The sequence below is a fragment of the Grammomys surdaster genome, unplaced genomic scaffold (assembly GCF_004785775.1).
Source record: "Grammomys surdaster isolate TR1022 unplaced genomic scaffold, NIH_TR_1.0 63, whole genome shotgun sequence".
In the NCBI taxonomy this organism is placed as follows: domain Eukaryota; kingdom Metazoa; phylum Chordata; class Mammalia; order Rodentia; family Muridae; genus Grammomys; species Grammomys surdaster.
The window spans coordinates 11,621,380-11,637,535 of NW_021604565.1; the positions used below are offsets into that span (position 1 = coordinate 11,621,380).

Sequence of the window (16,156 nt, forward strand, 5' to 3'; positions counted from 1 at the left end):
TCTGCCTGAAACGTATGTTAGTAGAGATGGCGGGTGGTCACAGAGCATCGTATGTGACATAAGTCACCTGTTGGATCTCATGGCTGTATTCTATGGCCAGATTCAAGCAGTTGAAGCCCTCTCCTCTAATTATGATTTTTCTTTTCTTGAAAAACTGGCAAAGTTTGGAGGACTTGGGGGGGGGAGACACAGTGTGTAGCATGAATATCCTAAGAAACTAAATGCCATTTTAAGACATATAAAGCCACTGATAAAGTATAGAATCTGTAACAATTTAAGTCATATGACGAAGTTTTTCTTGAGTTTCAATGTAAATATAAGGGGATCATAAGGCTGGAGAAAATGCTACCATCCTAGAGTTTTAGCTATTTTAACACTTTATGAATTTATGTGTCATACTTATGCCGAGGCCATGATAACATATGTGTTGCTTGAATTTTAGTACATATGCCGCAGAGGTGAACACAGTCATACATCTTAAATGCTCCCACTTTAGGCTTAGAAACTGCCACTAGCAGGTCTTAGAGTTTTTAGTAAATGCCATCTGAGAACACCACTTGTAAACTCAATTTTGCAATGAGGCTCTTTATTTTCAAAGGAAGATTTTAACAGAATTGGCTGAGACAGTGACTTGCCATACAACATAGAAGAAGGAGTTCCTTAAGAGAGGTTCACAGAGGTGCCCAAGAACAAAGCACATCAAATCTTCCTTCAGAGACTAAGGCTGGAGCACGAGAGGGTGTTTTTGAAGCCAACACGCAGATTCTGCAAGCCACATGGAAAGCGACCTCTGCCTTCTATGGCCAAATCTCGAGTGCACATTTTTGTGTGACATTCCTGCTCCAGCAGCCAGGCTCTCATTAAGATCCAGCCAGTGAGATGAGCGCCAGGGAGAATGCAGGGTGTGGGGAGCACTCGGAGTTACATTCCATGAAAGCATTAGACTGTTGGAGATTAGGAGGGCCCTGATTGTCCACAGTGGGGGAGAAGAGTGAATCGAATACGCGCACATGTCAGCGTGAAATAGCTGCTGACACAGAGCGAACATGTGCAATCCTTTAAAAGGTGGTATTGAATAGCAGGCCAACAGCCATCCCTCTTGGCAACCTAGGCTTCTTTCTTCTCTCCACACTGGCCCCTTGTTGGGTCACCTCCATCAGGCAAGGTTCCATAGGATAAGCCATTTGGGTCTGGTTGTATTGTGTCCAACATTTGTTTCCCTGTGGAGATAATAATCATAAAAGACCTTTTGAGCTCTTAAAGATTAAAGTGTCCTAATAATTTCTCTTCAGTTCTGGGCACATTTTATGCCTTTAAAAAATACTATGTGGCTATCCTCTCAATGAAAAAGATAAAATGTCAGGGAAGAATGGCCCATGAAAATCTCAAAGCACTTGTCAGGTGGTCACATGCTCGTCCACATGACGTCTGCCCACCCTGTACTGGGCACAGAACAGGTTGGAACAGTCAGGAGAGCCACATAACTTAGTCACTCGTCTACAGACACTGGTGTTTTGTCTTTCCGAATGTCCATATAACAGCACAGGAAACCATTACGGACGAGGAACTTTAAGAGCCATTGCCAAGCCTATATGTGAGGCATTGTGAAGTGCAAAATAGTTTAAAACCCAACAAAAAAATCATTTTATTTTCCAGCATTTTTATTTCTTCCCCTATCTCAAAAGCAGTTTTAAGCAAGTCATAACAAGCATTGTTGTTACAAATGTTTGTTCTGTCACCGAGTATTGATGAGGTAGCTCCCATGGCAAAGAAAATACCAAACACACTTTCTTGGCCTCCACTCATCAATCCTATAGAAACTTTAACGATTCTTGTTTTAAAGAATCTAACAGAATGGTGGACAGAACTGTCTTCTACTACACAGCGACTTGTAGGTGACCTCGAATCCCTCACAGAGCTTGGAATGAATGGCTGGGCCAGGCTGGGAGAACAGGAAGCCCAGCTTCTGTTATGTACTCTACATGCCCAAGATGAGTTGTTTCTCAGTGGAAATGAGCATTTGGAAGATGGTACCCATTGGCCCAGTCTGCAAGAGCAGCTGCCTCAGCCTTTCTTGGGAGTGATGCTTAACCTTTGGATGCTCAACCCTATCAAAGGGTCTGTAGGTGTCAGGCATCTGCTGTTCCCACGCATCCATGTCCGCTGACACTTTAAGGAAACCCAATGAAGAGATCTGCCAAGTGAACCACATCAAAGTAGCCTGCTCATTTCCTCAACCGTTTCATTGTTTTGTGAGAACTGACATTCTATAGATAGACTACCAACACTATACCTTCCAGGGCTTCATCACTAAATGCACTTCTTGAGGCGAAAATTACGTTTTCATATTAACACCCAAAATAATGCTGATAATGATTAATTTCTAAGGATGCATTTTTTTGTATTTAAAAATGTACACGTATTTGTGTGTGTGTGTGTGTGCATGCACAGAACACTGTGGGAAGTTGGGTCTCTCCTTCCACCATGTGAGTCCCAGGGGACCAACTCGTGTCATCAGTCTTGATGGCTAGCACTTTTACTCACTGAGCCTAAGGATATACATTAGAGAAAAAAATACATATCTTTTTCTTACCAGGAATATTCCCAAAATCAATAAAAGACTGTTGTAGATGTTCCTTTTCTCTATTTCTTGTCACTAAAAATACTCCAAGGAATGACAGAACGCACCTGTAAGAAACACATTAATAAAGAACAGGAATACTGAAACAGCTCATGATATTAAATAGTTGAGCTGTAACTTCTACACGATGACATAAATTCCACCGGTTTTGTATATATCATTCCTTATGGTAAACTGCTTCAAACTAATCATAATTCTTACAGCCAGACATAGTCATACCCAGAGCCGAGAGCTGGGCAGTTTCCAGCAACTCTCTAGCCCAGGTTTCCACCATCTGCAGGCTAACTCAGGCTCTAAACCCTTTGGGTAGACATTAGGTCTTGTTTTCTATCCATGCATGCCCAGACCCATTACTGGCATGCAATATGAGTGCAAAACAAGTTATTCTTTAATTTTCTAAGAAATCTCATTGTCCTTGGCCATAAGAGTAGTCATAGTTTCCAGACCCTAGAAGTTTGGCCGCGCCCAGATGTCTTATGAAATTGAATTTTCAAGATAGATGGTTTCCTATGTTGAAAATAGACTAGGCTCCAGTTTGCATAACAATGGTCATGCTGAATAGCAGAGCAAGAAGCAGCTAAGCATTAATAGGATGTACTTGGAGCCAATGGAAGCAGCTGTTGATTGGCAACACATCGTCGAGGGCTAGCTCTGTTTGCCAGCAATCTCTAGGAGAGGCCTAACTGGGTGCTTTAAGACAGAAAGGGCAGGTACCAACCTGAAGCTATTGAATCCTAAACTAGGATCTACCATAGTCTTGGCCTTTTCTTTTGGGTGATCCAAAAGGTATCCATGTTTCTGAAATAGAGATCTAACCTAAGAGTTCCCAAGGGAGAGGGGGACCTGATGTAAGGCTACAGAGTAACCACAGAGATCCATGGATTTATTGTGATTTTGGTTGGAACTGAAAATCCACAATGTTTCAGAACTCTCAAAGGGGTACAAAAGCTACAAAGCCAAGGGCACAGTCTTGTGTAAATGGTAAATTGAAAAATATGTTTCTTCTAGTATGCTGCAATTTTCTATACTTCAGGTATACATAGGTATACAAAGCTAATAGAGCTTCACATACCTTACCTCTGAGATGTGTACTCACCCAAAAAGATATATAAATACAGTGAGAAAAGCAGCACCAAGGAATTCCTGGTAAAATATGATGCCTATATAAGATCAGAGGTCAAAGTTAATTTCAGGGTAAGGGAATTTATAATAGCAACCCATTATTATTTTTTAAAGTATTTATGTTTTTATTAGTAAGTTAAAGATACGTCTCAGGAAGCCCTAGTTTACCTGATCACTAATCACCACAGTGAACAATCATATCCCTGAAACAACAGGTCTCTCTATTGTCTCTCTTTTTTTTATAATTTATTTTTTCTCAAATCGTAATTCATTCACACAGGGGTTATAAACACAGAAAGGCAGGATGTGGGGAAGGGAATGACACTGGAGTGTGGGTGTTCAGGGGGAATACAGATATCTTTCAGAACAGGGTATCGGCTGGGTGAAGGTTCAGGGGACAAGTCATTATGACTCTGCCTATGACTCACTTGACCTTATCTAAGTTGGTATTGTCTGCCAAGGCTATCTATTTACAAGGTCTATGACTATTCAGCCTGGTAAATTTCCACAAAAGCTGCCTGTTTACAATAGCTTATAGCCATCTGTTTCAATGTTTTTTCCACTGAGACCCAAGAATTGGTGTTAGTATACATGTATGACAGGCCTATTGCTGATTTTAGGCCTATGGCTGATTTTAGGCCTTCAGTGTATATGCAGGACTGCCCCTGACATCTCCTCCCTTCTCTAAGTATAGAAGGGCTGTGGCAATTCTAATCTTGGGAAGGCGGGGATAGAGGCCTGACCTCCAGTAATTGAAGGGGACCTTGTAATGGCTCCAGTCCCCCTGTCATTGTCCAGTGAGGCATGAGGGCCATACCCATCTGTTGGGAGCCGACTCTTAGCCGAAAGTGGCTATCATCTTTACAGCCATCTCGAGCCATATACCCTGACAAGAGACTTGTTTCAACAGCCTGCAATAGCTGAGCGCACTCTGATAAACATCTTGTTACACTGTTTAGTGCCCCCAGCTGCCAGGTGCTCCTGGTATCCATGGCTACAAGGCACGTGATGTAGTGGCTTCAGTTGAGATTGTCCACGAGGGCAAGTCACGTGGTAAAGGGTATAAATACCCAGGATTTCCCTTCTATAGAGAGTAGAGCAGTAGAGGAGTAGAGGAGTCGAGGAGTCGAGGAGGTAGAGGTAGAAAGGTAGAGGTAGTAAGTAGTAGGAGGTAGTAGGAAGTAGGAAGTAGAGGAAGGAGAGAGAAAGTGAGAGGTGTCAGGAGACTGAAGGAGTGAGAATATAGTAAGAAGAGAAGAGAATAAAGAAGACTTGAAGAGACTCCACCGGACTCTGGCTTGTATCTATCTTTTGCGTCTCTCGCCCCTTTTTTCCCCTTCCTCCGTCCCCACGTTCTCTCTTGCTAGACCCTGACCTGCCGACCGGAGCAGCAGAACCGGCCGGCCTTTACAAAGTAGCAGAACCTGACGGCCGTTACAAAAGAAACGGCAGTTACACCCATCCCGATGTCTTTTTCCTGGAGAGGGGATACTTTTGACATTAACCCCTGTGCCGTCAGGCTTGTCTCTCAGGGAACCCAGAGAGATATTTTTAAGTTTTATTTATATTCCCTTGCAGTGCTTAGCCTCGCAGCCTAAGCAAGAATTCAGATCGCCAGTCAGAGGGGGTTCTCAACCCATTATTTTTTAAAAAATCGTTAATACACTTTTCTATGTGAGATTTCTCCTAAAATGCACATTCGGTATTTTAATCTAAAGACTCTGTGTGCTACTTTTACATTTTAAACCATTCAAAAGTTAAGTTACGTGGGCTTATAGACGTAATATAATTATCAACGTTACAAAACCTACATGATTTTTGTAAGGAGAAATTTCATTTTTGCTTATATATGCATGTATCTGTGTGTGTACGCATGGACATATGTGTGCACATGCATGTTTGAGAGTGCATAGGCCAGAGCATAGCCTCAGGGTCTTTTCTCATGAGCTGTCCACCACACTGGTTTCAGGGACAGGGTCTCTCATTTGGCTAGGCTGGCTAGCGACTGAGCCTCTGGGATCACAGACACGGCTTGCTTGGGAGGCACTTTACTGCCTGAGCTGTCTTCCCAGAACTGTAAACAGAAATGCCTTTTGCAGTCCAGGTTTTCTCGAGAACAAATCACCAGTGAGCATTTGCTATCAGGAGTTAGTAAACCTACCTGAGAATCTGGGTAGATCACGGGGCCACGGCATGGTGGCTCTACCCCAGGCTGCCTGCTGCAGCTCTGTTGTCCCTTTGGCTATGCCCTGTGCTCTGTAAGTCTGGCCGGATGCCCAAATGGGCACGAGGAAAATCCCTGGCAACCTGGCGTTGCCCTAGCTCCCCTCCCTCCATGGAGCTCCTCCTGTTTCCTCCCTCCCTCTCTCCCTATTAGTCCCAATGAGTTCTTCATTTAAAGTCCCAAGCGCTGTGCTGATCTTTTATTAAGTAGGAAATCTTTAAATCATGGATAATCTAAACTAGCTGTGTGCGTGCGGGTGGGGGTGTTGGTTTTGCTAGTTGGGCAGAGAAAACTTGCTGCATTTTGGGAGGTGCTGCTGTCCATGATGGAGACACTGTGGTGTGCAGGGTGAGCCCTGCTCTTAGGAGAGGCTGGCCAGTCTCAGCCTGACCTCCCCACTTACAGAATGAGCCTCTTCTGTTCTGCTGAATAGTTTCACACAGATGAGTATTTCCCAAGCACTCCCTGTACTGTAATGGACCTCTCTGTAGTCATGTTAAAAGTTTTGTTAATCTAGGTCAATGCACCCTAATGCTAATTTCTCTAAGGGCTTGTGAGCTGTATCTCTGCTCTTCAGTCAATCGGCACTGAGCTTCTAGGTGCACGCCTCCCCAGTGTTATGACACTTTTGTGTCGTGGGTTTCTGGAACTTCTGTTTTAGAGAGCAGAGACTTTTTATTTTTATTTTAAAGCTACATTAGAATATACATATTGTATATTCATTACCATTCTATCTGATGACTCTTTCCTTTTGAAAGCTTGAAGCTGTATTCTGATCAAACATTTCAACTCTTCCTTTCTCTGGTAACCACTATGTCTTTCTTTCTGTTTCTATGAATTTGACTCAGTAGATGAGCTCACTGTCTTTTTTTCTGTGATTGGCTTGATTCTTGTGATAATGTCCTCCTGCTTCATCAACACGGGGGCAGGTGGCAGAATCCCCTTCCTTTTCAGGAGTGAATAGAATTCTGTCATATACACTCCTCACACATTTTTCTGTCAATGGATCCTGGGATTGCTTTTTTCTTTTGGCTACTATGGTCAGTGCTACAAATTTTTGTTTATTTTTGGGGTACATGTATAAGGGTAGAATTTCTAGGCTGGACAATAATTTAAAAAAATTTGAGTAACTGCATATTGTTTACCATTTTATATTTTCATTTATACCATCTACCAATGGTACAGGAATTAACATTCTAATGTCTTATATCCTTGCCGATACTTCAGGTTTTTTTTTTGTTTTTTTGTTTTGTTTTTAATAGTGGCCACCCCAGGGTCGGAGAGATTGCTCTGCAGTTAAGAGCATTAGCTGCTCTTGTAGAGTCCCTGAGTTCAATTCCAGGCACCCAGATGGCTGCTTACAACCGTCTATAACTGTAGTTCCATTGGATCTGACTCCTTCTTCTGGTATATAGATGTGCATGCAAAAAAAAAAACCCATAAAACACATAAACAAATAAATCTTTTGTTGGGCATGGTGGGATATTTCGTTAATCCCACTACTCAGGAGGCAGAGGCAGAAAAACAAAAACAAAAACAAAAACAAAAACAAAAACAAAAACAAACAAGCCCCAAATAGCCATCATCCTAACGGACGTGGAGAGGTGCGTCTCATTTTATTTACTTGATGTTTACTGATGTTGGACATTTTCACTTGCTTGTTGGCAACTGTATATTTTCTTTGCAGAATCACTTAGGTTCTTTGCCCATTTTAAAAACAGGTCACTTGTGGTTTTGCTGTTGACTTGTAGAATCAGAGTAGATACGTTTTTAAGGTCCTTGACAAATTCAATGAAACTCAGTTCTGAGAGAGCGGCCCTACCTCCCCAAGCCCTTGCGGGTGCCTACCATCATGCAGCCCTGTCCTCGCCAGCTGCTGCAATACAACCGGACACTAATGTAGTAGGAAGGAAGTGATGTTACTTCAACTTTAAGCTATATCTTTTGCTGTGGAGATGAGATGGTCATTGGGAGGTGTTTCTACCATTCTATATGCAACATCAGATGAACGTTATCATTTCCAGAATGTTCCAGACTCCTAGCTCACTAGTTGCTCGGTGTGCTGAGCACTGTTTTCAGTCCTGTCAGCTGAAAATCCTTCTGTGCAAGGAACTACATTATTATACTTTTCTATGTATTGATTATTAAACTGAATGTCATGCCTGTAAATTTTGTTTACAAAAACAAAAAGGTTTTGGTTTTATTTTAATTTTCTGATAATTCTAGGATGCACCAACATACAGTCTTTTCTCACTGTCCCCAGAAAGCACTACACACACACACACACACACACACACACACACACACACAGATTCAGTTTTTTGGGAAACAGATTGTATGAATTATTTCAAGAAGTTGTTCACTGGTCTGAGCCTAGTGGCACACACCTGCGGTCCCAGCACTAGGGATGCAGAGGCAGGAGGTTGACTGCATATTAGTAGCCTGATGAGAAAATGGTAAACACATCAATAAGGTACTGAGCCAGCACTGATTATTATCAAATTTACAAATGATTTAGTTGAATCTATCGTATTTTGAAGTGGACCAAGTTTTATGTTTGTACTTTGTAACTGTATTTTCTATGCTATGCAAAAAGTATTCATTAAAGTACTCGAGCTGTAAGAGAGGAAATAGCAAGTGCACAAGTTTGTCAGCCTTCCCTGCAATGGTAAACTAGGTCAGGGACCACATTCTTTCACTAAAGACATGAGGGGCACAGAGGGATGGGTCTAAAGACTTGGGGTTGTTTGGCCTGGAGACAAGACTTAAGAGGGTTCTCAGTCCCTTTGATTAGAAGGAGCTGCAAGTACAAGACTTGAGAAAGCAGAGCACAGTGAGCGTCTTGAACTCATAAGGAAACTCATTTGAGCTCCAATGTCATTAGAACACTTGTTTAATGAGAGTCATTCCCAAACAGCACTGAGCTGCCTCAGGAAGCAGAAAACACCAGGAAGCATTCATACAAAGGAGAGGAGTATGGAGGAAATCAGATGCTGGCTGGAGGTTGGGGACATGGGCTCCCAGAGCTTCCTTGTTCCCCATTTTGACTCAGAGACTCGTGTACTTGTGGTGGGTGTGGAAAGCCAGGACTCACCTGCGATGATAGCGCTGGTTGTAAAGAAAACATGGTTGACTGGCACCACTGTGGTCATCGTGTAGAGTTCTGTGGCTTGATTCAGGAACCTATGGAAGATGGCATTTACCGAATCTCTGGGTTAGCAGTGCTCAGCAATGGCTAACATTAACTTCAAGAAATGTATGTTCTGCAGCTACAACTACAAAGGGACAGGAAGTGTAGTGAGAGGGCACTCTAGTTAGCAGTCACAGCTTAGACACATCTGATGCATGAGATCAGATGTCAGCTTTTATGGTCTGTTTAAACCAACAACAGTAACAATGAAAAGCAATTAATCATATTCCGAGGCCACAGAAGTTTGAGTTGGAAGCAATTCAAGCTGCTGGACCAGTATCACACTGGGGTTGATTCATTAAGATAGATCCTAGAATCTGTTAAATATCATATCTGGGAACATATAGTTATCCACTGACATGCCATGTGCCAAAAAAGGAGACAGAGAAGCAGAAGAATGTTTAAATGTTTCAAAAGCAATCCTTGCTGCTCCAGCTGCACAGCACATGTGGGGCTGCGGCCACCCTCGGGAACTCACGTCCCCAAATGGGCTGTGCAGCTATATGGCTCCAGTGGAGACAAAGCAGTGGCCTACATGGGCATCACCTGGGAGGTCTCAAAAGCACTGCTGTTAGGTAGAACAAGTGACTTGACCACTCTCCAGCAAGGAGCTACAGATGTATAGAATAACTGGAAAAAAAAAAGAGATTTGTGGATAAAGCTACTGTGTGTGCAGGTGTAGATGTGTATGTGTGTGTGTGTGTGTGTGTGTGTGTGTGTGTGAATACGCTTGTCTAAACAAACCTCCTCAGGTAATTTCAATGGGAATCAAGGTGGAGGACTACATTTTCACTTGGCGATGGTGGAGAGAGTTAAGTAAGGCTGACAGAATGCAGTCTTCCTTCAGCTTGTCTGCCTGTAAACTCATGAGGTGTGGTGTAGGGATAATGAGACCAATAACCAGATCCTACAGGCGCGGTTGTGCTCCCACTGACTCAGAAGGCAGACGTGGCGGAACAGCAATATTCAAGTTTGATAAACACGCTCAGTCTTAGGAAGTGACCCAGGACTTGCTGCCATCTGTAGGACAAGCCCTCCCCCCCCCCATTAGCAGCTTGAGCTCTGGCTTCCTTCTGGGCACAGGGATATGCTTCTGCATAGCGTTTTGGGGTGAACTCTCTGGCTAACTCTTAAGAGACTAGCAGGCAGAGGTTCAATCACAACATACAAGTAGGGAGAGTGACTGAACCAGATGGAGGTGGGGACAGGAAAGGTTTCATGTCGCCAGTATTAGGACCCAAGAGAAACATGAAACAATCATTCTGAAATCCTGTGGGTATGAAGGAAACTCTGGCCAAGGATGCAAAGTTCTGGGGAAAGGATTTTCCTCCAGGCCAAACGTCTGGTTTTGTCCGTCTCTAGGCAGTTAATGAGCATGAGTTGAAGATGGGGGTGAAGGGTTCATGCGTCTCTATATTTAGAATGAAACTGTGGATGTGGACCTGCCCCTTTGATTTATTGCTAATGACAACCTGTGTACCATGGGCATTAATTACAAGCAGGAGAGCATCAGGGAAGCATCAAGCACACTTAGCTGGATCACTGCTGCACTTAGAATGTATAAGACACAAGGGCCGTACTCAGTACAAACTAATTACTGGAAGGGAAGAGGAAAGCAAGCCTGGCTTTGGACGAGCTGCCTGTCCTGCAGCTCGAGACCCATTGTTCAGTTCAATTATCTTCTAAGCCAATGCTCAGAGAAGCACAGGAAGTCTGGAAGGCCATGGAGTTTGTAGACACTGACTTACTTGACTTGGAAAACACAAGAGGCTATCATGATGACAAGCATGATGTAGAAGATGGCGTAAGTTAGCTGCATTTTACCCGTCACAGAAAGGGTGATCATGCCTGAGACGGCTTTCACAGAAATCACAGTCAATGAGGCTGGAAGACAAAAACACAAATAGAATACATACCTGAGACAGACACAAATGTATATCTTAAGTTTGCTTGCTGGAGTAACAAGTGTGTCAGTCAGGTTCTTAGAACAATGTTTGTGAGGGTACAGATACACAGACACACACAGACACACAGACACACAGACACACCTAGATACACATAGATACACACACACACACAGACACACATAGATACACACACACAGACACACACAGATACACACACACACAGACACACACAGACACAGACACAGACACACAGACATACACAGGGTTCTACTGTTCACACTGTCCTGGGTTTGCTATAGGACCTTGTGCCTTCTTCTTCTGGAGCAAGGTGCTCACCTTGAGCCCTGCCTGTGGGAAAGAGACCGTGGAGACTGCCCTTACTAGTGGGTGGGACAGGCATAAGCAACGAAGGCGAGCAAGAAGTCAGAGTGTGAATGCAGCCTTAAAGGGAAAGTGACAAAAGACAAGGAAAAGTTCAAAGCTAAATAGGTGAGGAGACAGGACACAAAAATGACTTCCTGAGTACCCTGAATTTACTGAGGGTTATGCGAAGACTTTGTTAGTAATGCTTACACCCTGCTCTGTTCTTTCTGAAAAGGATAATGAAGAGGACCAGGACCAGAATTTATATTCACTTCTCAGACTGAACCATAACTATGACATTTACATAGCAATAGCTACTGATTTTCTGTGCTGAGGTGAGACTCTGGTGGGAACAAACTTTTCATGGGACAATTAAGAAACTCAGATTAGGGTGTGGGCTGTCAGAGCAGAGTGTAGTTTCTTCTCACATTTCTATAGGAATCCAGTGCTCTCTATCTGTCTCAGGTCCTTTGAAATTAAGTTGCAAACAATTTCTACTTTAGCTGAAATCCATAGAAAATTCTCAAGTAGGGGCCAGAGAGCTGGTTTGGTGGGTGAAATGCTTGCTGTGTAAACACAGGATCTGAGTTCAGATTTTAGTGTGCATCTGTTATCACACTGCTAGGGCTGGGGTCTGGTAGATAACGGGTCCCCAGGCTTCCTGGCCAGCCTAACTGAAACAGTTCAGGTTCAGTGCGACTGTCTCAAGAAGGTGGAGAAGCAACAGAGGAAGACTTTTCAAAGTCAGCCTCAGTCTGTCTTACACACACACAGGAGCAAGGCAGCACACACAGATACACTGCACATAGAAAAGAAAATTCACAGGTAACTTTTACATGAAATCAAGCAATTATAAGCCAAAAGGTGACATGAAAGAGTACTTCTGTATTACTATTGGTCTACATGGCCATAATATATCTGAACGTTTTCCTTTTTAGCTTTTAAAAAGATCATATGAAATATATAAAGAATGGTTTAAAAATAGGTAAAGATCCTCCATGATTTCATTTTTCTGAAGATAATCTATAATTGGAAGAGTACCAGGGCACATTCCAAACTAGGCATTCTCTTTCAACTAAAAGTCACGATTATCAGAGGAGTTAGGAGATAAATTCTAAACGAATCTCCAATCTGAGCAGAGAGGTTTGGAGCACTCCATCTGGAAGTGTCTTTGCCTGATCTGTTTACAGGTGTCAGATGTTATATTAGACTGATTAAGACAGCACTTAGATTATACCTGAGGTACAGATTCTAAGCTCTGTAGAGATCCGTATGCCACTCAGTGGTTAAGTTTGTTGTTCAGCTGTTCAGGAACTCAGAATTCCTCCTGAAACACACTGAAAGAAACTGCAGCACAATGTGCCTATGGCCTTGTGGTCTGGATAGCCCGGTCTCACAGAGGGGTAATTAGTGGAAAAGGAATTGAACATACTATTTCATTTAGAAGAGGAGGAAGAGGAGGAGGAAGAGGAAAAGGAGGAGGAGGAGGAAGAGGAGGAGGAGGAGGAAGAGGAGGAGGAAGAGGAAGAGGAGGAAGAGGAGGAAGAGGGAGAGGGGGAAGAGGAGGAAGAGGAGGAGGAGGAGGAGGAGGAGGAGGAGGAAGAAGAAGAAGAAGAAGAAGAAGAAGAAGAAGAAGAAGAAGAAGAAGAAACAACCAAAACTAGAATTTTTTAGAAAGCTGCTAAACAAACTGCCAACTTCTATAATTGATCATATTGGGATGCATGAATGGCTGCTATTTTTGTAACTCTTCAACTTATTTCCTGACTGGTGTCCAGTACTACAAAGTACTTGTTTTTTGCTATGGTTTTTGGGCTGGGGGAGGGTGACTAATGAGAATAGGTTGAAATTCAAATTTGTGACACAGTATCAGTGTGATGTACATTAGAGACCTACGTATGCAAGGAAAGATGGCGAGAAAACATTGAGATACTATCAGCTGTGATTTATGACACTGGGAGTATGATAAAATTTAAATTAAAAATATCTATAAAAGCACACATGTTCATTTAAAAGATTATAAAATTCAGAACAGCTTGAAAAGGAGAGAAAAATCAACTATCTTAACACTCACCCTCAAGTCATTCCTTAACATTTGGGCACATCGCTACCTTACCTTTTCCAAGAATGTATCATATGTGACTCACACCGTTCACACCACTTAGGAGCCTATTTTCCATCACCACTATGTATTTTCTGTGCCACGAAGCATTCTAAAGCCTTTTATTGGCTGGCAAGAATGCCTTTGTATGAGGTGTATAATTTATTTTGACAATTTCCTATTTTTGGATATTTAAACTGAATCATTTTTTCTCTTACCATTAAAATGAGGCTGCAGTGAATTTTCATGAACATAAATCTGCCCATCACTCTGCCTATTTCTGTGGAAAATAACCTGAAGGGGAATCACTGTGTTGACAGCTGTGTGACGGCTTCTGAATCAGCCTTTCATCCTTCTGGAGACTGGAGTTGCCTGTCACCATGTCAGTCTTCACGGCACACGTTTTTATTGTTGTCTTTCTATTTTCTCTATTTTCTTAATCACCAACCACAAACACACATTCCTTTCATGTGCCACACATTTTCCTAGCGTCCTGCTCATTCCAGTGTTTGATATCTGACACTTAGTTTAACGTTAGTTCTTTAACTCATTCTAAGGATTCCTGGGTGACTACATGCTAGATTAATGCCTCCTGATCAAAGCCATCAATATTTAAGTTGTTAATTTTGCTTTGACAACTGAAGTGTGCTAAAAATAAGGCAGTGTTTCTGGACTGCCCAGCATTCTGATCCTTGAGAGGACTGCGCATAGAGACTTCAGATTTTTTTTTTTTAAAGAAATGAGGTCACAGATTGTCATTGACAACACTGTGCAATAGAACTTAATCCTAAGCCACATCAAAATAACAAAACCACTAGATTTATCCTGAGATTTCATTGACATTCAAAAATTGCCAAGAAAATAATATGTAAATGATCTCACCACACACACAATGTCAGTGTTTGAGGTGATGGATATATTTACTGTCTTGATGTGATCATTATAACAGTGTTCAAAAATCATAACGCCCCTTTACCCTATAACTTTATATAATTATACATTGTCGATTTATAATTAAATTATCTAAAATTAGGAGTACTTGAGGTGGTATGGAAACCTAATACAGTGGAAGCTTTCTAAAATATACACATATATGAAGATGATCTAAATGAAATCACCAAGTAATGGGGGAAACAGAGGCCATTTCTTGTCACCAAATGAAGCTTCCAGTCCTTGGATTGGATTACATCTAATTGAGTTGTTGGCCAACAGGGTCCCATGGGAATCCCCAAACAACCCAGGCTGTTACCAAGACTATATGTTGTTTGCTCTTCAGAAGTGATGGCAAGGGCCTATTGCTGAGGACAGCACCTACTTATTGAACATGGAGAAGTGGAGCTGGTGCCTGAACAGAGCTTTTACCTTGGTGTTCTAAGCATCTTTGGTACAGGAAAGTACTCAGCACACTACCAAAGGAAGCACAGTCACTAAGCCAGCCACAAACCCTTTGATCTATAATGGTGTCCAGCTTGCTAGATACAGTAGGGCAATGGTGGCACAAAGCTTGTAGGAGTAACCAATCAATACTGATTTGATTTAAGGCCCACTTCAAGAGATGGAATCCATACTCAACACTGCTTGGGTAAATAAGAACCTGAGAATAGACAGCCCACAGACCTAGGGAAAAACCAAATGCTACTGGTTTAAAGTAAAGTTAGCAATAAAAGTGACTCCCAAGGACATGCTACTTTATTCATGGATCAGTGTCTTACTCAATAGTCATCAGAGAAGCTTCCTCATCAGAGAAGCTTCCTCTAGTAACAGATGGGAACAAATACAGAGACCCACAACTAGACATTATGCAGAGACTGAGAGACCTTGGAACACTCAGCCCTAAATAGGATGTCTCTCCAACAAATCCCTTTCCTCGGGGCTCTGAGAACCCTGTGAAAGAGGAGCCAGGGAGTGGAAGGTATGGAAGGAATGGAGGACACCAAGAAAGTGAGGCCCTGTAAATCAACATGGTCAACATACACACAAACTCACAGAGACTGGGAAGCATGCATAGGGCCTTACATTGGCCTGCCCCAGGCCCTTTGCATGTGCACCATGGCTTCTGGCCTAGGGTTTCTATGGAGTCCCGAGTGTGCCAGTGGGCGGGCCTCTCTTTCTTGTGCTCTCTTGAGCTCTCTTTTCCTTCTGTTTACTTTTTCTAACTTCGATGTGTTAACTTTTGTGTTATTTTATTTTATTATTAATCCTTAGAAGTCTGGTTTTTTTTCTAATGAGAGACAGAAAGGGGGTGAATCCAGAAGGGAGGGGAGGTGGGGAAGAACTGAGAGGAGGAGATGGAGGGGAAACCATAATTGGGATTATTATATGAGAAAAATATTTTTAATAAAAGGATTTTTTTCAGAAAATTTTGTGTGTGTGTGTGTGTGTGTGTGTGTGTGTGTGTAAAGGAATATTACCAGACAAAAGCAGCTACTCATTGGAAGCCCTCTTGTTTCCCTTCTCTTCTCCTCCTCTCCTTTCTCTCTCACTTTCTTATCACCTTTTTAAATTTTTTTTTTTTGAGATAGGGTCTCACATAGTTCAGGCTGGCCTCAAGCTCAAGCCGAGAGTGACATTGAACTCCTGACTTACCTGCTCCATATCTGAAGTACAG

The 16,156-nt window shown here is 42.4% G+C and overlaps 1 protein-coding gene across 1 annotated transcript in view; it reads right to left on the reverse strand.

The window, feature by feature from the left end:
- Positions 1-565: 565 nt before the first annotated feature.
- Nipal2 (NIPA like domain containing 2) overlaps positions 566-16,156 on the reverse strand; it is an 85,391-nt gene continuing 69,800 nt past the window's right edge. The window contains exons 7-11 of the mRNA XM_028766694.1: positions 10,926-11,061; positions 9,082-9,170; positions 3,738-3,801; positions 2,594-2,688; positions 566-1,220 (exon numbers count right to left, since the gene is read on the reverse strand). Coding sequence (XP_028622527.1) covers positions 1,108-1,220; positions 2,594-2,688; positions 3,738-3,801; positions 9,082-9,170; positions 10,926-11,061 — 497 coding nt within the window. The 3' untranslated portion in view covers positions 566-1,107. The remainder of the gene's footprint in view (positions 1,221-2,593; positions 2,689-3,737; positions 3,802-9,081; positions 9,171-10,925; positions 11,062-16,156) is intronic.